The sequence below is a fragment of the Electrona antarctica genome (genome assembly GCF_951216825.1).
Source record: "Electrona antarctica genome assembly, chromosome: 11".
Taxonomy (NCBI): Eukaryota; Metazoa; Chordata; class Actinopteri; order Myctophiformes; family Myctophidae; genus Electrona; species Electrona antarctica.
Genome location: NC_136792.1, coordinates 13,091,243 through 13,114,731, shown reverse-complemented (window position 1 = coordinate 13,114,731; position 23,489 = coordinate 13,091,243). Strand labels below are relative to the sequence as shown.

At 43.4% G+C, this 23,489-nt stretch overlaps 1 protein-coding gene across 1 annotated transcript in view; it reads left to right on the top strand.

Annotated features, from left to right (window-relative positions):
- The window catches only part of LOC306931991 (uncharacterized protein), a 202,584-nt gene that overhangs the window by 155,253 nt on the left and 23,842 nt on the right, over positions 1–23,489 (top strand). The window contains exons 85-91 of the mRNA XM_079513696.1: positions 6,684–6,831; positions 9,980–10,112; positions 10,528–10,683; positions 13,272–13,398; positions 13,802–14,013; positions 16,900–17,062; positions 19,240–19,328. Of these exons, the coding sequence (XP_079369822.1) occupies positions 6,684–6,831; positions 9,980–10,112; positions 10,528–10,683; positions 13,272–13,398; positions 13,802–14,013; positions 16,900–17,062; positions 19,240–19,328 (1,028 nt within the window). The remainder of the gene's footprint in view (positions 1–6,683; positions 6,832–9,979; positions 10,113–10,527; positions 10,684–13,271; positions 13,399–13,801; positions 14,014–16,899; positions 17,063–19,239; positions 19,329–23,489) is intronic.

Here is a 23,489-nt window from a genome sequence, read left to right as displayed (position 1 = left end):
TCTACTTTTTCCTCCTCTCTATCAGCTGCTAAAGCTGCTTTTTTCTGCACTAAAATTCAGGCTTCTGCTTCCAACCCTAAAAAACTCTTTGAAACTTTCTCCTCTCTCCTACAACCACCACCCCCTCCTCCCTCCTCGTCCCTCCTCCCTGACGATTTCGCCAACTTCTTTGACAAGAAGGTGAACGATATCCGATCCTCCTTCCCTCCTCCCCCGGCTGGTGCCCTGCGCACTGCCCACACCCGTCTGCCTGCCACCCCCCCCTCTCTACCTTCATCTACTCCTCTTCCCCCCCCCATCCCCTCTCTATCCCACTTCTCTCCCCTCTCCCCTAACGAGGTCCTTCTCCTTGTTACCTCTAGTCGCCCCACCTCATGCTCTCTGGACCCGGTCCCATCCACTCTGTTGCAGTCTATTGCACCTGAACTTCTTCCCTTCTTAACCCACCTTATTAACACCTCTCTGCCATCTGGCTACTTTCCCTCTACTTTCAAGACTGCCAGAGTCACCCCCCTCCTGAAGAAACCGACACTTGACCCCTCTGAGATCAAGAACTACAGACCGGTTTCCCTTCTATCCTTCCTATCTAAAACTCTCGAACGTGCTGTCTTTAAACAACTGTCCTCCTATCTCCACCAGAACAACCTCCTGGACTCCAACCAGTCTGGTTTCAAAGTGGGTCACTCGACAGAGACTGCCCTGCTGGCAGTGACGGAGTCGCTCCATGCCGCTAGAGCGAACTCTCTCTCCTCCGTCCTGATACTCCTGGACCTGTCTGCAGCGTTCGACACGGTGAACCATCAGATCCTCCTCTCCACCCTCGAGGGGATGGGTGTCTCAGGCTCTGCACTCTCCCTGTTTGCATCCTACCTGACGGGTCGCTCCTACCAGGTGATGCTGAGAGGGTCTGTGTCAGAACCACACAGGCTCACAACTGGGGTTCCCCAAGGCTCGGTTCTGGGTCCTCTTCTTTTCTCTCTCTACACTACATCTCTGGGTGCTGTCATCCACTCCCATGGCTTTTCCTACCACTGCTATGCCGATGACACCCAGCTGATCCTCTCATTCCCCCCCTCTGATACCCAAGTGGAGGCACGCATTGCTGCTTGTCTGGCTGACATCTCGGCGTGGATGTCGACAAACCACCTGAAGCTCAACCTGGACAAGACCGAGCTGATGTTCCTCCCGGGGAAGGGCTGTCCGCACCGAGACATGGCCATCACCATTGATAATGCTGTGGTGACCTCAACTCGGACTGCGAAAAATCTGGGTGTGACCCTGGACGATCAACTGACGTTCTCGGCAAACATCGCATCAGTGACAAGGTCCTGCAGATTCCTCCTCTACAACATCAGGAGGATTCGCCCCTTCCTCACGGAGAAGGCAGCCCAGGTGCTCATCCAGGCTCTCGTCATCTCCCGCCTGGACTACTGCAACTCCCTCCTTGCTGGTGCTCCGGCATCTGCCATCAGACCTCTGGAGCTTGTTCAGAAAGCTGCGGCTCGTCTGGTGTTCAACCGCCCCAAGTTCTCCCACACAACCATCCTTCTCCGTTCTCTACACTGGCTCCCCGTAGCGGCCCGCATCCAGTTCAAAACCCTGGTGTTAGCCTATAGGGCAGTGAAAGGAACAGCTCCTTCCTATCTCCGGGCTATGGTCGATGCCTACACCCCTGCCCGACCACTTCGGTCTGCCACCTCGGGGCGACTGATTGCCTCGTCACTCAAGGGTCCTTCTGGCCGATCCACACGGTCACGACTCTTTTCTGTTCTGGCCCCACAGTGGTGGAATGAACTCCCCACTGATGTTAGGACAGCAGAGTCACTGCCCATATTTCGCCGCAGGTTGAAAACCCACCTCTTCAGGAAACACTACCCTTCCTCTCTGCCTGACCTACTTGTTGTTAACTAGTTGTACGAACGTTTGTTTTCTATTGTTGTATTGTTTATTGGATCTTGTTTAGTCGATACACTTAATTGTTTTAGCTCATGCTCATTTGATTTAGCTATTTTGTCTCATCCGGTTAAGGAAATAGGTAGCTGATATATTGCACTTTTACCTTAGCGCTAGGTATACTCTTGGTTGCTTGTTTTTGCAGAAAATGCACTAAAGACTTCTGGTGATTAGTAGTTTTTGTTCCCTACCTATGTTGAATACACTTATTGTAAGTCGCTTTGGATAAAAGCGTCTGCTAAATGACTGTAATGTAATGTAATGTAGATGAAGAATGAAACGTTGGGATTAACATTTGTCCTCTCAGGCTTAACCATGTAACCCGTTAAGACCTAAGGCTGATTAAAAAAAACAGTTTTCTGAAAAATGTATGTTGCTACTGTATATGGTTCTCAAACTTCGTCATGACACGGACCCCCACATTTACATATATTTAGCTGTAGAGTACCATCTAAAAAAAAAAAATCCCCAGGGACCCCCAATTAGCTTACCATTTGGTTAAAAAAAATATTGAACGAATGGGAAGTAATAAAAAGTGCTTCGGTGAAAACCTCCTAACTCCATTGGATCCTCAAACTAGCTGTCCAAACCAGCTAACTCCACCCGTTTAGCCATCTTTTTATTATTATATATAAATCAGTGCTATTGAACACCCTTTACGTCTGTGTGTTGGTTAAAAAAATATTGAACTAATGAAATGTATTAAAAAGCGCTTACACAAAAACCTGTAACTCCACTTGAGCTGGATGTTTTCTTGTTTTGTTCTTTCTGAAAGATTAACATTTTGGAGTTAGGTTGTTTCTTTCAGACAGCAGAGATATATGTGCTTTTCGGTTATTCGATGAATCAAAAAAGCAAGCGATGAATAATCGCTGAGATAATACCGGTAATCGATAGTTGCAGCTGTAGACCCAGTTTAAGGCTTACAGCTTAGTGGGGGCAGGCAGGTCAAGCAGTCACTCCCCAACACAAACACCTCCACAGGAAGAAGCCATGGCAAGACTCCAACCATCCCAATGATGGGCAAAGGGCACTTAAATTAACTGCTCCTGACGGAAGGTTCCGCCAGTTGGAATCCAACCGGAAACTGCTTCTGGCGTAACGTTCCGTCTGATAAGCTTTATTATTGATATCAAACAGGATCGCTGATTTTATTTTTATTTGTTTTGCTTGGCCTTTCCTTCTTTAGTGATCCTAGACCGTATTGCGCAACCGTGCTGCCGATCACCTCCCTTTATGCAGGCTGACTAAAAAGCTGAATAACTCGAAATCTACGGAGCTCTCCATGGTTTGGATAACACGCACGATGTTCGGAGGTCTTTGCTGATTATCCAGTGATCTAGATGGAAACATTGGCGCTTTCCAGAGGAAGGATGGCTTCATTTTAGCTCGCTAGCATTGACGCTATTTAAAGAAGCAGGTAGAGTAGCATCTGAGATGGGACTAAGAAAAAACGAGAATCTCACAAGTAGAAGGGACCGAGCCAAGACGTGGTGAGACATATCATCTCTGTCGCGTGGAAACCCCATATGTCCAAAACTCTTACTTTTCAGGATTCAAATTCAAAAGTAGCAAAAGTAGCAGCAGATCTACAAGCTCGAAACGTGGTGAGCTTGCGGATCTGCTACTTTTGATGATTTTCTGTGATCAAGTAGGGCATTCATTTAAACAAAACTTTATGTTATGGAGATGTTTCTGCCCGACAGCAACGATATACTTTCCAGTCTGGCAGAGAGTTGGGGGCATGTGTCCAGTCTTATCAGCAGGCTGATGATGGGTGAGCAAAGCCCCAGGGGACAGGCAACTGGGACTGGAAACTCAATCAGTGGTTTTATAGCAATTTACAGCAATACTTTAGCAATACTTTCTAAGGTAGAAATACTCTACTAAAAGAGTTTATACACATTTATTTCCCAAAGTTCTAGAGAAGATCCTGTTAAACAGGCTGGAAAGGTACCAATACACATCAGTGTATTTTTGCTTTCAAGTACATACATGAGTCAAAATTCAACCATGTTGTTGTGTTAGACAGGGCATATGATAGATATGATAAATTATTCAATAAAATGTGCCAAAGAGGGGTACCCAAGTACATAATTATGCCTTTTGGTATGCACATCAGACGATGCAAGTGAAGTGGGGCAATACTGTGGCTGAACAATTTTATGTTGGTAATGGGGTCAGACAAGGTGGGATTGTGTCTCCGTTTTTATTTAATCTGTACATGGATGATCTGTCTAGGAACCTGAACTTCTGTAAAACTGGCTGTGCCATCAGTAATACTGTTGTCAACCATCTTATGTACGCAGATGATTTGGTTAACAGCTTCTGAGGATTTGTTCTGAGTATGGTATTGAATTTAATAAGTATAAAGCCAAGAAGAGTATCTTCATTGTGCGTAGTAAAGACGATAAAAGGCTGTAAATCCTCAATTTATTCTCAGCAGTAACATTCTTCTTGCAGTGAGATTAAATACCTTGGACATTATATCTCTGAAGCCGGGCCGGCAGCCACAGGCCCAAAATTGGACAGGACCTGTGATGTCATGCCGTACTTTTTATTTGTGTTTTTGTCTCCACCAGGCCGAAGGCATGGGGAGAGAGTATGTTTTGCACTCCGTCCGTGTGTGTGTGTGTGTGTGTGTCCGTCCGTCCGTCCTTCCTTCCGTCCGTCCGTTACCAGCTAATCTCCGGCACCGTTAACCCGGTCGATGCCAAACTTTGCACACACACTCCCTGGATGCCAACGATGAACCTCTGCCCCACATTTTCCAGAACGGCCTGTTATAGCGCCACCATGAGGCAGCTTTTCACATTTTTTACCTAAAACTGCACCGATCTGCGTGAAATGTTGCATACACACTCCCTAGAGGACAAGGACAAACCTTTGACCTGCATTTTCCGCATCTGCCTTTTATAGCGCCACCAGGAGGCCGACTTTTGTAAAACAAATTTTTTGATATTACTCCTCCAGATTCTGTCCAAAAATCTCACAAATCGTTACACAGTATCTCTATGGTCATGTGCTCAAGTCGGATCTGTCCGATATTTCATATTCCATCCTAATTGGCTATAATTGGCTTTCACAGTTTGCAAGATTGCCCCGTTTTGAACAAAAGCCTCAAATCATGAACGCAGCATGCAATTTACGTGAAATCTTTCACACATTTTCTTACTAGGCTGAGGAATATATCCCACCCTTTTCACATTGGCCTGTTATAGCGCCACCAACAGGTTGATTTTTGCAAAACACATTTTTGGAACAAAATGCCTCAAATCATCCAATTGCCACCAAAGGCGTATGAAGAAATGGTACCCTTTTCACATTGGCCTATTATAGCGCCACCAGGAGGCCACAACCTGACCTGGCTTGGTGGAGACCTGTGCCCCAAGGGGCACTTTTTCTAGTTTCTATTCATTTGGTCATTAAGGTCCACAGAATGAGAGGCCTGCTCTGCCGGAAGCATCGCGAAAAAAGTTATGGCCATTTTTGTATACCACACCATACTGTAGACAACCAATATAAGGCAACATTTCCCAAATTTCATCATGCTTTAAGTAGCATGTGACAATTGTGACATGTCAAACTAGGGGGTTTTCATGATTCTGAATCCATTCCAAGCATTTGTTTTGCACAAAAAACACTCTTGGCCTAAATTCGGCCATAGCCGAATACGGTGGCTCAGGGGTAGAGTGCCTGGATGGTAACCGCAAGGTTGCCAGTTCAAACCCGGGCTCCCCCAGTTACTGTCGAAGTGTCCTTGAGCAAGAGACTGAACCCCTAATTGCGGCGGCGGCGGTGGCTCAGGGGTAGAGTGCCTGGATGGTAACCGTAAGGTTACCAGTTCAAACCCGGGCTCCCCCAGAGTTACTGTCGAAGTGTCCTTGAGCAAGACACTGAACCCCGAATTGCTCCCGATGTGCTAGTTGGTGCCTTGCATGGTTTCCGCTGCCATCGGTGTATGAATGTGTGTGTGAATGGGTGAATGTAATGCACAATCTCTGTAAAGCGCCTTGTATAAAGGCGCTATATAAATGCACCATTTACCATTTATAGCCACTTGCCAAAATGTGCCCAAATGTGCTGACCTCATCACCTTTGTGCTGACATCATCACATTTGTGAAAGCATGATGAAATGTGGGAAATTTTGCCTTATATTGGTTGTCTATGGTGTGGTATATAAAAATGGCCATAACCTTTTTTCGCAATGTTTTCGGCAGAGCAGGCCTCTCATTATGTGGACCTTAATGACCAAGTGAATAGAGAAAACACAAATAAAAAGTACGGCATGTACAGGTTAATCCTTAACCGTTGAGCTTTTGGGCCTTGTCATTATGTCATTTTGTATGTGATGGACCCTCAGTCTGAAATAATGATTGAATTCTCTTCAGCTCCAACACCTCAGCAAAGTGTATAGTAACTAAGGGTTTGTAGCGAAGTAAAAATTACAATATGGTCTCTGGGATGTAGTGGAGTAGAAGTATTGAAAGGTATTGAAAAATGGAAATACTCAAATAAAGTAAAACTACCTAAAAACTGTACTTTAGACTAGAGCAAATGTATTGTGTTACTTTCATGTAGGAATGTGGGAGTGGACAACGGCAGGAGAGCGAGACAGAGAGACGGACACAAGAAAACTTTAAACTATCAAAAAAGAAGGGAAAAAAAGCTCTTTGTTTTTATCTCTTTTCTGTTTCTGTTTGTGACCGTCGGTGCGTTCCCTCCCCAGCTGTCAGTGTGAGCGCTACGTGTCAGCGGAGGAGCTGTGTAACACCTCCTGCATGGCCAGACTGCCACATCTCTCTGGACAGCTCGGTCCTGACGGACAATTACTGCTCAACCTCGGACACCGAGACCATGCCAGAGGCTGGGCCAGGGTGAGTCTGTCACAGCTGGATAGTCTAGACATCGGTAGTTCTCAAACTTTTGTTTAGTTTGGACCCCCGTAACTCTTGAGAAGAATGTGCTCCTCGGAGCACAGGTCCCTGCCAGGGCAAGTAGCTTATTATTGTGGGTCAGCAGCACTGTGTCACGGCAATCAGACATTCATGATTTGAGCCATCTTAGCCAACCAGGACGGAATATGAAAAATCAAAATTTCACGGACATCCATTACTCTGAGAGTGTACAGGTGTACATTTGCACGAGTTACAGACCTGTAACCATGGTAGTTCTGATGCCAGCGATTGACCAAGATATGGCTACTATACATACATACAGTAGGTCGGTCACTTATTCACATGTAGAATTTTCCCTGACCACAAATGTTAGGAATGTTATTATTTCAAGAGATGATAGGTTCATAGATTCCCTTTTTTATGTTTTATGTTTTATGTTTTATATTCTCTTTTGAGAACACCTCTGTTGTGTGTCCCTATTTTGAGCATGTCAAGTAGACTAGACCGTTTATCCGACCGACACTGGGCACCGCACTGCGTGTGGTGGTGTGGAAAGCATGTGCGAAATTTGAAGTCGGTGGGGCGAAGGGATTACAGACGTACAGTGCACGCACGCACGCACACACTCTCTCTCACACACACGTACACACACACACGCACACACAGAGACGTGGTGCATTTATAGTAGGATATGATAGTAGCAAAAATAGCCAATGTACATGATCTTGTAGAATAGATCAGGGGTTCTCAACGTTTTTGGCCGGGGACCCCCGGAAATGCTTTGGCAATGTATCGGGACCCCCGCCCCCTCCCGACCCCCAATATAAATTGACTGCTACAATAACCTTAAACCATTTTGGGCGGGAACCCCTTTTGGTGTTTTACGCATTGTTATAATTTAGCTATTGAAAAATAGCAGATCTACAAGCTCATAGCGCGCCACCGAGTGGCGCGCTACGAGCTTGTAGGTCTGCTATTTTTAAAAAATCGTGAAAATAAATTTTTTTGAAAAAAAATAATTTGGGGACCCCCTAAAATAATTTGGCGACCCCCCGAGGGGTCGCGACCCACGGGTTGAGAACCCCTGGAATAGATCATGCTATGTCAAGTTTTGACAGTCTGTGTAAACACAAACATTGTCCTAACACAAACATTGAATGCCATTGATAATGATGAATGGCCAGTTTTGAGCGTTTGTCCCAACACACACATTGAATGCCATTGACAATGAATTGCCAGCTTTGAGTGTTTGTGTAAACACAAACATTGTAAATCTATGTAAAGCGCCTTGGATGAAGGCGCTTTATAAATGCACCATTTACCATTTGAGTAAACATAAATAGTCTATACTATTAGCATGTCAGCACAGCTTAGGGACTGCCCTGATTTAAAATGATACTGTACTGTATGTAAAGCCAGGCCAAAAGGATTGTTCAGGGTCTTATCCAGTGAGTCACAGCACAAAGCTTGGGAACACTGTGCAACTGCATACATTTGTTCTACAGCATCATTTCCAGGGTCACTTGGAGTGGATGTTTGTGAACAGAATGGGAATTTTGCCATATTGGTACAATTCAGTGTACGGATTAAAACGTCATTGTTTAAACTGTGGGTCAGTCTGTGTGCCGTTCTGACCAGTCCCATAAAAGATGCGCTGTGATTGGCCAGTAGTCACTTTGAGCCACTTTGAGTGACAGCTGGGGGCTTTGGGGCAAACGCTCACACCAAAACATGATTTACGATTCTGTGCGCATCGGTACATAACTCGAACAGCGCTGACTCAAGCAAACTTTGTAACGTTCGCTTGAGCCTTTGACGCTGCAAAAAACAAAACAAAAAAGTCTGCGGTTGTTGGAAATCCTTATCCTTGTTTTCTCGTTCTTGCATTCAGCCAATCAAACGCAGGCATGGTGACGCTTGGTAGAAACAAACTGTGTAAGGGTTGAATAATGTTCCGCGGTCACAAGTGCGGAAGTGCTGACCAGATGTAACTCCTAACCTCGGAAGGAGTAAAGTCTTGACTGAAGGCTTGCCGAGTAGATGGGATTCCGGTTTTAGAGATGACAAGTTAAAACGTAAGCTTAAGTTTAAAGTTAGATTTATATTCTTATAAAAACTCAAATGTAATTTTTTATCCGTCAGAGAATAATTCTGGCACGAGGCCTTAAATAAAAGGAAGACGTGACGTAACGACTAGGTAGTCATGACGTCAACCCTGACAAACTGTGCTAATTTCACAAACCACTGGACAAATCAGGAACACATAATTATTTTGCATACTACCAGTAGGCCATAATTTGTATTAGGATGGGGATATGTGGGAGATTTAAGCAATAATACAGAGAGGGTGTGCTTTACCATGATTATTGGCACGACAGTGAACACTGTCGGCTAAAGCTGTGTCCCTGCGCCGAAGTGAGTAATCAATTTAAGTGTAATATTCTGATTTCAGTTGCCCTTAAAAAAGAAAACGTCAACTCAATTTCATTGTAACTAAGATATTCGATCGAAATTCATAATTTCTGATTGATTTTTTCAATATGACTGCAAATGTCCAATGCAAACTGCTATCTTAGACACTCACTGCTCTTTATGTTTTGATTAGGTGTGTCATGCTGGTTGATCACTATTTCAGCCAATCAGATTGCTTCCTCGAAACTTTGCTCGTCTTGCTTAATGTGATAAACAATTCTGTCCGCCACGGGCTGGGGCAATAAGGATGGCGGGCTTGTAGATCATACAAAAACGTGGTTGACATAATTTACATCTGCCACAAGAACAAAAAAATCCCTGGGGAGATTGGTCTGGTCTGGTCAAATGGAATTACACTGTTTGTAACCTCCCCTTGGAAATATATCTTCCACACCGAAGTTCCAGACTATATATCTACGCGGTGATATTAGTCTGGCCATGCGTGTTTCGGTGCGCACTGTTCACTCCTTTCTGAACCGCTGACCACATGATGATGCCCAGGGTGATATGAATTACAGTATGACAATGATGTCTTAGTCAAGCAATAGGAACCTTCATGTACTATTTTGTCCCATAGAACATGAACAGACTGTATTCCTACAGTGCATGCGTTTTGTTGTAGCTCTCTCACTGGTTTGTGTTAAATTTCTTCCAGAATGTGGTGGATGTTATAGGGCCAGACATCCATGTGAAGAACTTCGGCAAAATCCATTTTGTTCAGTTTGACCCTCAAGGAGTGTATGGCTGGATTCTCAAAGACAGAACGCTCATCAATCATTTTCTGTCAGGTGATGTAACTGCACATGGATGATACCGTAGTAGGTGCATCTCAAATACTAAATCCTCCCTGCTTCTTGTCAGCATACTTTCTGCGCCTACATCCACCAGACACGACTATGATTTAAAGTTAAAGAGTTACATTCACAGTGACATTTTTTGATACTATCTAGAAAATACATTAATAATAGATTACATTAAAAGTGACAGGGAGAGAAGTGCTTTGGTAAGACTATAATGCCTATTTTATGCACCGGCGCCACTGTGCGCCTAATCATGACTCATGCTTAAGTGAGTGGAAAAAAGGAGGAAATGGGCCTGTGCCAGGCCAACATTAACTTAGTTACGGGACGTTAATCACTGTTGTTAGCAGCTGGGGCTTTGGGAGTTATGGTACGCTAAATGGACGATCTGCCTCTGTCTCAGATCCAGTGGAACTCCTGGACAAAAGACCCAGGAAGAAAACAGACACGGAACATGTGGATGCTGTGTCGTCTTCAGGCCTCCCTCGTATCCCCAACCCCATCGCCTGCATCTCCTCCAGTGATATGCTCATATTCCAGCTCACCATCAACCATACTGGTACCATACCTGTTTCATTTGGATGAATATAGTGCTATTGGATGTGAACCTTTCACCTTTGAATCGCTGAACCGTAATGTCTATTTGTGTCAATGGAAGAGCAGGGGGACCATTTCCAACCACTGCAGAAGACGTACTATTCCTCATACTCTCTATAGTACCATTACAGATTTGTTAAAATTAAATAACGTATTAATTCAAATAAGTTGAATTGCAGGTTTTAGTGAAGGCTGTCAAAATAATGGAGGTAACCGAGTTAGTAAACACTCGCCCGGGGGTGACAAAAAGAAAATCAACCAGGCAGGTGCTCGATGGAGATGCAAAAAGGAATAATGAAAAGTAGGATCTGGTGCTTCAAAGATCAGTGGGACTGGAATACTAAAGACAAGGCGGTGATCCGAGCACTCAAAAAGTTAAAAATGAGGAGAGGGTGGATAAAAATAGATGTACTTTATTTATAAAGGTTAAAAGAAGCCCAGGGGTATTTGGAACCATTAAATCAGGGCGGCCAGCGATTTGCAGCTTCAGAGAGAGACATTTTTAACGCAATTAATGCATGCTTAGATTACCCGCCCCATATATCCCACTAGTCATCGCTCTGGTATCTGATGGCTGATAGTGATAGATCCATAATTGTCTCCACCAGGCCGAAGGCGGAGATACACAGTATCTCTATGCAGTAGTCATGTGCTCACGACGGATCTGTCCTATATTTCATATTCCATCCTAATTGGCTGTAATTGGCTTTCAAAGTTAGCAGGATTGGCCTGTTTGGAACAAAAAGCGTCATATCATGAACGCAGCATGCAATTTACGTGAAATCTTTCACAGACTTTCCCACCCTTTTCACATTGGCCTGTTATAGCGCTACCAACAGTTGGATTTTTGCAATACACATTTTTGGAACAGAATGCCTCAAATAATCCAATTGCCATCAAAGGCGTATAAGAAGAAATGGCACCCTTTTCACATTGGCTTATTATAGCGCCAACAGGAGGCCACAACCTGACCTGGCCTGGTGGAGACCTGTGCCCAGAGGGGCACTTTTTCTAGTTAATTATTATTCTGTGATCAATCTGGGTAAACATTTTAATAGTTTGACAGCCCTAATAATAACACCATCATACCACACTGGATTTGTTATAGAATAAAACATACATACGTATATTAAATGTATCCACCTTCTGTCATTTATCTTTCCATTCCAACAACAATATTTTTTATTGCGACTGCAGCTCGCAGTTAACTATGAAAATCAGTCAGTCAGTCAGTCAGTCAGTCAGTCAGTCAGTCAGTCAGTCAGTCAGTCAGTCAGTCAGTCACTCACTCACTATCCCTGATGCCATCAATATTAAGGCCATATATGGGAATGCCCCCATATATGGTCATGCCTCGTGACATCACGTGATGTCATCAATATTGGCCAGCAACTCTACATCTCACCTCAAACCCTTAGATCTCCATATATGGAGCTGACCTGTTCTGACATTCCATTATGTTGATCCTTCCCCATCCATCCTTCCTCCCTCTTCAATGTCTCCCTTTTGACTGATACCTTCCGTTTTAACGGGCCTGCCCCAAAGTTATTAGTGCAGCAGTGCCCGGCAGCCGGTGAAAACTAGAGTTCTCAACAGGCCCGGAAATTACAGTAAGGCCCGGCCCTACATGGCCCTCATCAAACCCTGTACACTCAAGACACTGCTCCCGCTGCCACCCTTAGATCTCCATATATGGAGCTGACCTGTTCTGACATTCCATGTTGTTGTTTGTTGATCTGACCTCATCAAACCCTGTACACTCAAGACACGCTCCATATATGGCCAGTACAGAATTCATTCCATATTTTGATTTAACCCCCCATGCCAAAGCACCAGCGCTCGCCCAGCAGTCTGCTGTCAGCCAGGCGGATGCGTGCACGCGACCTCGGTCGCTTCTCGCCCTCAGGCGTCTTACTGGTATTAGTGGTATATATACACAGAAAAACATTACATATTTTGGACATAGTTTGAATGGATGAATCTTTAAACTGAATCTGATTAAGCCCTACTTTTATAGCCTGGTTAATAAACCAGACCGAATCAGCCGTTGGCAAAAAAAAGTTGCCTACCAGCGGATTTCGGTCTGGCGAGGCTCAGTAGCACGCCTCTTTCCTACAATCGAGAACAGGTCGGACCAATCGGGACACGGTATGCAATATGGGCGGGCTTTGGTACAGTGACGTTCAATGCTTGAGACTTTTGACTGACAGTAGCTCTGACCAATTGCGTCAAAGAGAGAATGTTTGAACCCGCCCCCCGGGAAATGAAATCCAAGTGGAGCCAGCCCAGACTGATATACCGCGACAGTGTTGTGTGATATTAGTCTGGCTTATTAGCCAGGCTACTACTTTTAACCCATAGAACCTTAAAGGAGTATAGTTCACCCCAAAAATAATTATTTTCTATCAATTACACACTCCATGAAGAGCCAACAATTTCATGACCGGGTCATCGGTCAGTAGGAGAGACTCCGTCAGTCATCAAATTATCGGCTTAGGAATTCAACAAAAAACAAAAAGTAAATCAATGTGTTGTTTGTCGCACACACAGACCGCCATTTGAGCCACTTCCCGGTGTACCAGAAGGACCACCTGTTCAACAGCAACCCCAGCTGGGACTTTGGTGCCTTCAGACACCTGCAGACCCTCATGAAGCAGACCCACTTCAACTCCACCAGGTGCGGAAGGAGTTCTGCTTCTCAATGTAGGGTCCATAATATGGACCCTTACGGATCTGTAACTCTGGGAGTGTGCAAAAGGAGTCAAATGGACCCTTCCTGGTCCATTTGGTTCCACTTCTACCCTCCAAGCAGTGATTTATATTCTTAATCTGGCTCCTGTTCTGTCCAACTGCACCAGAAGCTATGCACTCCCAATCGTTGTATTTTAACCTCTTAAATAAAAGGCTATATAGACATTACATTTTCTGAAAAGAAAATTTATATTTATTTTGCCTATAATGACAAGCCCAAAATATTGACACAAGGTTAAAAGCACGTTAAGCTTAAAGTGCTATGTGGGTTCTCCTTACCTTACCATGACCTCTATAACTTGTCCCCCCACGTCATCATGGTTCCCCAGGTTCGCCCATGTGTTCTCAGAGAGGGGGAAGTATGTGTTTGTGGATAGTGCTGTCCCACAGTGGAGCATGGTGGTGGTGGTGAGTGAGCGGGGGACGGAGTGTGACCCCAGGGCGGCCTCCTTTCAGCCCATGACCCCGGCTCAGCTGGTCCGCTTTGGGATCGTGAAGGAACACCGACTCAACCTGCTGCCTGACTGGGAACTCATTACAGGTGCTTCACTTCATGGAAGGTCTTTAGCAATTAAAACGGTCGACACGTATTGTTCACTGTTGGGTGATGGATGTGTTTTGGACAAAGAGACATGAGGCCATTATTGCCTTGTCATTTGGTCATTATTTTGCAAGTCGTGGCTGTCAGAAATCTTGTTATGTTCTTTTCATAAGTTAATGGCCTAGTTTATACTTTGTTGTATTACGGTGTCATGCAAAAGTAACACAAATAGCACACTCACACAATGTGCCATTTAGAACAATTGTGAACCATGTTGAAAGTCTGTTTATGGGTTTTAGTAAATATGTAACCAACAAGTATTAACAAAAGCTTGTAACTATAATAACTACATTGGATCCATTGGGACTTTTTTTTAATTCATCATGATAAAATTATCATTTTTGGACATACAGTATATATATGAACCTTTATTGAAAGGATATGCCTTTGAGATGTATCATCCCGTTTCCGAGGCGGTCCAACAGAAAACAGCAAATACAGTGGACAAGACAATATACAACAAATGCATGTCAAAATTCTAATGACCTTTTTTTGTTTTGTTTTTTTGTTTTTGTTTTTCAGACAGCCAGCAATGAGTAAAACGCTCCCAAAAGAATGTATATAGTCTCTGACAGACTATATAATGCAGATTGCGGCCCCTAGATGTGTCACAGAGACTCTCTGTGACACATCTAGGGGCCGCAATCTGCATTCAAAGATCTTGTTAGAAGCTTTGTCATTGGTCGATTTGCCTGTCTACTTTCTAATTAGTCTTTCTAGTTAGTCATTTCAACTGGGTTTCTTTCGACCAATGACAAAGCTTCGAGGAACATCTTTGAATGCAGATTGTGGCCCCTAGATGTGTCACAAAGACTACATTTTTGGGGAGCGTTTTACTTCATTGCTGGCTGTCTGAATACCAAAAAAAAAACAAGAATTGATGACATCAATTAATTACCAGCTGCTGCCTTATATCCCATGGCTGAGAGGTCGGCTAGAGGCAAAAAGTGTGTGGTTGCCTAGATACGAGGCAGCCAATCAGGACGATAAGTTGTCAGTACAGCCAATGAGAAACATAGGTCTCAACTACAGCAAGTGGGCATGAAAGCACCGCAGAGAGAACATTGACCGGCTGTGCTTACACAGCAGCTGCAGCAGCATTACATTTTTGACATATTATTGCTTATAGAGCGTACCAAAATCTCCTTGAGGGGGCGTCAATATATGTGTCACGTGGTAGCGGCCGCTATACTTGTTGGCTTGTCTGGTTTGTTTACATTGAGCAACTATCCGTTGTGCTTGTATACGTTCTTTTTTTAAACTGACCTCACAATGGTGCAGACTTGCTCAGTAAATAAGTGCCACAGCAGGTCACGTCGAGGGAATGAGCAAGAAAACGGAATTAGATTTTCAGCTTTCCAGCATGGAGACAGCATCAAGGAACCCAGATTGACGAGTTTACAAAAATACGTAGAATGGCTTGGATCTCGGATGTACGGCGCACGGGCGCAGAGACTTAACGTTCAACAAAGTATCTAAGCACAGCCATGTTTGTTCACGACATTTTCCTTGTCCTTGTAAGGTATTTGGGCCCAACGTTCTTTCTATCCATCCTGGTGTTGGTTCACTATGTTGTCGCCAAGAACGAGCTCAATATTTACAAAAACATACCACCGTCACTCTATTCTGAGTGATGTGGGCTAGAGTTTAAAGCCCACAAGAAGGCCGCCGCTAGCTTTTCAGACGCCGCCCCCCTCTTGGTGACGTTCACGTTTTTACACCCTATAGCAGCTTTAAACAAGGACAAAAACAGAAACATACAGTAGAAAGCTCTCCTGAAACTGGCCACTCCCATCCCACCTAATCACACACACAGAATACCAGATTTCAGATTTCAATGTACTCATGTAAATATATAAAGATGATGAAACAAAACAACAAAAACAGGGTAGGAGTAAGGATAGCCACTTTATATAGAGTAAGGATAGACATTTTAAAGATATTGAAGGAGTTAATTGATCTAATTAAGGGAACTGGGAAGATTGTTCCAGTCTGGAGCTTTGTATTTAGAAGCACGTCGACCAACCTATTTTCTAATGTTGGTGGGGACAATGAAGTAAGCATCCTCTGTATGCCTCAGGTTATGATGAGTTGCAGGGATGCAAATATTGTTTTAAATATTCAGGGTAGTTAAAGTAAATGCATTTTAAGATAGATAGCAGCCAGTGAAAGTGCCTTCTGGATATAAGTGTTAACCAGTTAAGAGATTCCTACATACACCTCAGTATAAATCTGCAGGGATTGTTTAAGTTACAATAAGAGGATAGAGGTTTGTTTCAGAAGTATTTTGATAAACAATGTCAGCATAGTCTAATATTGGGAGTATTAATTGAGAGATTATTTTTCTGACCTGAAGGGTGAAACAGTTAACATGCAAGGTTTCCACCAGACAGTTGAGTGGCATATCACGTTAGTATACATCTACAGTATGTACTACTCAGTGGTGGGAAGTAACAACGTACATTTACTTAAGTACTGTACTTAAGTACAATTTTGAGGTATTTGTACTTGAGTATTTCCGATTTTCCAATACTTTTACTTCTACTCCACTAGGCTACATCTCAAATGTTGTACTTTTACTCCACTAGACTTCACGTGAACAGCTGAAATGCATGGGACATTCTACATAATGAGTACTTTATACTTTTGGTACTTTAATGACATTTTGACACCAATACTTTAGCACTTTTAGTCTAGTAAAATTTTAATCTAGTACAATTTACTTGTAACATTACTATTTCTACAATGCTGTATTGATACTTTTACTTGAGTAAAACATTTGAGCGCTTTTTTCCACCACTGGCTGGTATGTGTGTTTCCTTCCAGGTGTTCTGAGTGTGCTGCTGGTGGTAGTGGTGGTTGTCACCACCACGGTGCTGGTCATGAGGCCCAACAAAGCCAAGCTCATCTCCCAGTGGAGGTCCCGGCCCAGGTGGCGCAGCCTGGGGGAGCCCATCCCTCTGGCAGAGTACCTCTACAATGGAGACAGGTATACAGTCCCTCTGGCAGAGTACCTCTACAATGGAGACAGGTATACAGTCCCTCTGGCAGAGTACCTCTACAATTGAGACAGGTATACAGTCCCTCTGGCAGAGTACCACTACAATGGAGACAGGTATACAGTCCCTCTGGCAGAGTACCTCTACAATGGAGACAGGTATACAGTCCCTCTGGCAGAGTACCTCTACAATGGAGACAGGTATACAGTCCCTCTGGCAGAGTACCTCTACAATGGAGACAGGTATACAGTCCCTCTGGCAGAGTACCTCTACAATGGAGACAGGTATACAGTCCCTCTGGCAGAGTACCTCTACAGTGGAGACAGGTATACAGTCCCTCTGGCAGAGTACCTCTACAATGGAGACAGGTATACAGTCCCTCTGGCAGAGTACCTCTACAATGGAGACAGGTATACAGTCCCTCTAGCAGAGTACCTCTACAGTGGAGACAGGTATACAGTCCCTCTGGCAGAGTACCTCTACAATGGAGACAGGTATACAGTCCCTCTGGCAGAGTACCTCTACAATGGAGACAGGTATACAGTCCCTCTGGCAGAGGGACTGTATACCTGATAGAAGATGATCATAAAGAATATACGTAACATAATTTACTTGTGTACTGTGAGTGGAATGAAAAGCACTCAACAAACTCAGACACTCAGTAAAAAACCATACACTTGTACCTGTAGAAGTAGTTGTTAACGGAAAAAAATAAAAAATGCATTTACCCTCAGATAACGGCTACATGATAACGAATTGTAAAATACACTTGGCACTTTTCGTAACAGGGTTGTCAAGTAAAAGCTATAAAAAGACCTTGACATAAAAGTATGCGGTTCTCTGAATTAATTTAAGAAAGTCACTGACACGGTCAGCCTTAGATCCTCAGGTCTAGGGCATTCGTTCGCCCCAGGTAATGACTTGAGTTTTAGGAACAACCGTGAGGTCCCAGTCAGATGATCTAAGGCTACACTCATCCTCCTAGGGGACCAGCATATCTCACATTTAACTAGGAACATGGCCTTGCAAGTTTTTAAAAGTCATCAGTAAAATATTAAAATAAATTCTGAAACTCAAGTGGCCAGTGAAGAGCAGCTACACTGTAAGAGGTCACGTTTCTTAGAATTAATTAACAGTCCAGCAGCAGAACCTTGCACCATTTGAAGATGGGAGGTAACCCTTTTTTAACGAGGCCAGAGTATAGAGAGCTGCTGTACAAATATCATGAAATAAAAGATTCAAAATGTTTAAAAAAAAACTGTTTTAAAAACTCAGATCAGCATACGTAATACCACAGAAGATAAGTTTATTTAGCAGTCTTCTAGCCTGTTCTTCAGTTTGCTTGTGCTTGATACAGTACCTCTTCCCTGATGGCAAAATAATGAAAGACATTTATAAGGTCTGACTGCAAATGACAAGAAGGACTTCAGTCTGCTAGGATTTGCCCATGTTTGACAATGTTTGAAAAGGGATTTGACGGATAGAAGTGACACTTGACCATCGAAGTTGAAGCTCATGCCCAGATTATGGGCAGCCTGCTTAACAGGTTTTGACTGGAAGGAGAGGGTATGAATTTGTGAAGGGATCTCACATTTCAGCATCTCACCAAAATCGGCAAGTACGTTGTATTTCGTAAAGAAAGTTCCACCGTGCATCAAACGGTTAACAGTTTTACTCCAGTGCCTCACAGGAGCGGGACACATTAGCATGCAAAAATAATAACACACACTGGAGCATCAAGGGCAAATAAACACCTTTTTTATTGATATGGTACTAATTAAAAAAGTGACCAAGGTTTCGATCCCAAGTGCATCCCAGTGACTAATGAAGCGCCTCTTGTCATTGAAACCTTAGACACTTTTAACAATGCAACACAGCACTTTGCTATACTGTTCTTACTGTTCATTTTGGGAGCCCTTGACTAGGCCTACTAATTTAGGGCATTAATGAATCGGCCTCAGGACTATTAGCCTGGCATAGTCAGACTCACTGCATAGATATTAGTCAGGGTCCAGGGATCTCTGTGTGGAATCTGCATTCCCCACAACTTCGGGGGGTAATCCAATCACGACGAGTTGGGCCAGACCAAATTAGTAGAGGGCTATTTTTTATTTATTGTTGTTTTTTTTGTCTTAATAATAGGTTACACTTTGTGTTTGTGTTTCAGCGTGGATGGTCATATGCAGACAGGCCTGCTGGGCAGTAGGGGTGAGGGAGAGGGGGCCGAGGCAGAGGAACCTGCTGTTTCAAAGGGAGGTAAGTCACCACAGTGGTGTGAATCTAAACGGGTGTGGGGGGGTGCTGGGTTAATTAAACTGTGGCAATTAGAAGACTCATGAGATGAAGTGTACTGGACGTACTTAAAAGAGAAATGGAGGAGGCTGAACAGGTGCTGGAAGATGGATAGCAGCAGGTGGGAAGTACTGAGATTATTTACTTAATCACTTAAACCTCATATGGCTGAGCGGAGTCCCTCAGCTAGGGTTCTACACTGGTGTAGTTTTCCTGTTATTGTGGGGAAAGCTTCCGCTAATAACAGCAGATCAACAAGCTCACAACACGTATGCGTAGCGTTGCGTTGTGAGCTTGTCGATCTGCTATTTTCAGCTAAAGCTTTCACCACAGAACGGATACTGAGGTGTTTAAGTGGTTAACCCTGCAAGACCCGGATAGACTTCTACTTGCAGAAAAGAGATTTCTACGGAGCCCCTGAATGGCTCGCAAGATAATATCTTGTACGGACGAGATATTATCTTGTACGGACGAGATATTATCTTGTACGGACAAGATAAAATATATTTTGAATGCATGGCCATTCAGGGGCTCCGTACATTTCAACCTTACTACTACTTTAAAAACAGAAATACTCTGTTACAAGTAAACATCCTGCATTCAAGTAACAGTACACATACTACACAAGTATCAGCATCAAAATATACTTAAATGTGTATATTACAAACTTTTACAGCGATTTCTTTATTGTTATTTACTATAGTCCTACTAGACCCCAGTAACTTACATTTGGCCACAAAAGATCACATGATCGACTGAATGTGAAGGGGAATACTATACTGTGTGCCATACTGTGTGTCGTAGGCTCACTATGTCAGTTTGTCACCTCCCCTTTCACATTCAGTACATCCCGTGATCTTTTGTGGCCAGATGAAATGTCCTGGGGTCTAGTAGGACTATAGTAAATAATTACAAGAAAGATCTCCATAAAAAGTTGTAAAAAGACATATTTAGCCACTTGTTCGAATGCCCCCGTCCCCCTGTCAAAATTAGCTAAAATCGTTAAAACGGAAGATTGTTGATTGTTGGTGACGCTATAACAGGCCAATGTGAAAAGGGTGGGATACATTCCTCAGCCTAGTAGGAAAGTGCGTGAAAGATTTCACATAAATTGCACGCTGCGTTCATGATTTGAGGCTCTTTGTTCAAAACGGGCCAATCCTGCAAACTTTGAAAGCCAATGTTAGCCAATTAGGATGGAATATGAAATATCGGACAGATACGTCTTGAGCACATGACTATAGAGATAATGTGTAACGATTTGCGGGATTTTTTGACAATCTGGAGGATTAATATCAACAAATGTATTTTACAAAAGTCGGCCTCCTGGTGGCGCTATAACAGGCCGTTCTGGAAAATGTGGGGCAGAGATTCATCATTGGCATCTAGGGAGTGTGTGTGCAAAGTTTGGCATCGACCGGGTTTTAACGGTGCCGGAGATTAGCTGGTAACGGACATGCGCACGCACGCACACACAGACATGGACGGACATACACGGACGGAGTGCAAAACATACTCTCTCCCCATGCCTTCTGCCTGGTGGAGACAACGGAGTGCAAAACATACTCTCTCCCCATGCCTTCTGCCTGGTGGAGACAACGGAGTGCAAAACATACTCTCTCCCCATGCATTCTGCCTGGTGGAGACAACGGAGTGCAAAACATACTCTCTCCCCATGCCTTCTGCCTGGTGGAGACAACGGAGTGCAAAACATACTCTCTCCCCATGCCTTCTGCCTGGTGGAGACAACGGAGTGCAAAACATACTCTCTCCCCATGCCTTCTGCCTGGTGGAGACAACGGAGTGCAAAACATACTCTCTCCCCATGCCTTCTGCCTGGTGGAGACAACGGAGTGCAAAACATACTCTCTCCCCATGCCTTCTGCCTGGTGGAGACAACGGAGTGCAAAACATACTCTCTCCCCATGCCTTTGGCCTGGTGGAGACAATAATAGTACATGTCCCGTACCTTGGGATGTGCCTGGGGTATTAAAGTCCAAAAGTGAACCTAATAGACTCTCAGACACTCAGCCAAGCGATTTCAGTGCAGTGTCTATGGTAATTTTACAGACCTTTATGATTACTTTAAATCTCAAAGTAGACTTAAAGTCCCCTCGAAATCAAAGAAAACACCATCAGTGTGCCATTAATATTACACCAGTGGAGATTGCCCGTGAACATCGGAGGATTGAACATATTTATGTGTAATCCAATACGCATACGGGAATCCTTACACATCCATTTGATGATAATCCGAGGGGATTAACGCTCTTGTTCATCTTCCTCTCTCACTCTCACACGCCCAGTGCAATTAACCCAGATTTATACAGTTGCGCACCCACCGGTGTCTCACTCCCCAAAATAGACGATCTCCAAGCTCAGGACGTGTCACCCTGCGACGCGTTGTGAGCTTGTAGATTGGCTATTTTTCTGTGCACACGCCACAGGCGGTCAAATAATTATTCTCAGGCTTTATAGACTACCTCCGGAACAGTTTGAAGCTGTCACACTCTTGACAACATATCAAATAGGTTTCACTTTAATGTGCCCTGCTCAGTTGCTTCCTGCATTATTCATGCTGCTTGATAAGGCGTTTAAATAACCATTTGGCCTTGCATTATGAAACCCAGCAGTCATGACCACCTAGCAGTTAACAGGCGATTTCCCCACTTGACGGATGTTGGTAATAAGCACTACTTTTCGCGGTCTAATGACTTGTTGCAGGGGTTAGCTTCCACTCTCTAGTTATCTAGGCTCTGCGATTTTAAATGAAATATTTATCATCCATTTCCACGCTACATTCTAAACAGGCTTGTCTAAAATCCATGGCTATAGCGAGAGGCCGCCAACTGCATTTTAATCGACCTTCAAGTTGCAAGGACCTGTTTGTTGTGAGAGTGTGTTTCACATATCTGAAAGAAAGAATAAAATATGCATAAATGAAAACATAAAAAATAATAAATACCCCAGTTCTGTTTTATAGTTCAGGTACTTTTTTTTTTTAAAGTTTAAAGGTTAACCATATACAAACATGATATGATGGTGTATTATTTATTGCCTGCCTGGAGGCCACTTTAGCCTTGTTGGCTGGTGTGTTTTATTATTGAATTATAAAAAATAGGTGCTGGTATCTAGTGGTCAAAGTGCTGTTTCATCCAATTTAGACCTGAGGCCGATTTTAAAAAGGCCTCCTGAGCCCTGACCTGAAGAAGTTTTCTGAAAAACTTCACAATGTTATTAAAAAATCAAAATCAAATACATTTAATCCAGAGTATATAAGCAATTCAAAGCAAGGGTAAATAACGAAATACCAACCATTTGCCATTTTGGCAAATCTTTTGGAGGCGCTACCCACACGTTTAGCTGTGTTGCTCATCCCACACATGCATGGTCCTTCAAAGCTGTACCTTGTTGTAAATCAATGATAAAAATGATATATATATATAATACAGGGGAGAAATAATTGACCAAAGTTAAGTTTCTGAACTTTTTGTGAGGAGTTTTTCTTTTATTTTTTTTGTTTTTTTGTTATAGTGCCACTATGAGGCTGATTTGAAGATTTTCTTGAAGTTAATTTCTTCCCTCGGCCTAGTGGGAATGTGCGTGCAAAATTCACGGAAATTGCTCGCTGTGGTCATGATTTGAAGCATTTTTTTCAAAAAGGACCAATCCTGCACATTTTGGAAGGCCATCTTAGCCAATAATCGGGATGGAATATGGGAAATTGGACAGATCCGTGTTGATCACAAAACTCTATAGAGATGGTGTACCAACAACAACAAAACATACAACTGATACATTAATATTAATCATATAAGTTATTGTAGGTTACGGTATACCCAGCAACACATAAAGCCTAAATATGGTTGTATAATATCCATGGTTGCGTAGGGAGAGCCCAACTAACTGCCTTATAACAAAGCTTAGAGTGTGAGAGTGTGTTTCACATACAATATTTATAATAAGTTGTTTGTTTGTTTGTTTGTTTTAAGAAAAAGAAAAAGATGAAATACCCCAGTGGCAGTATTGTTTAGATGGATTAGATAATATAAGATCAATGAAGCGCATGGCCATTATTTCATGCAGGAACCCCAGCTGTAATCAGCTGTCAGTCTTATGCCCATC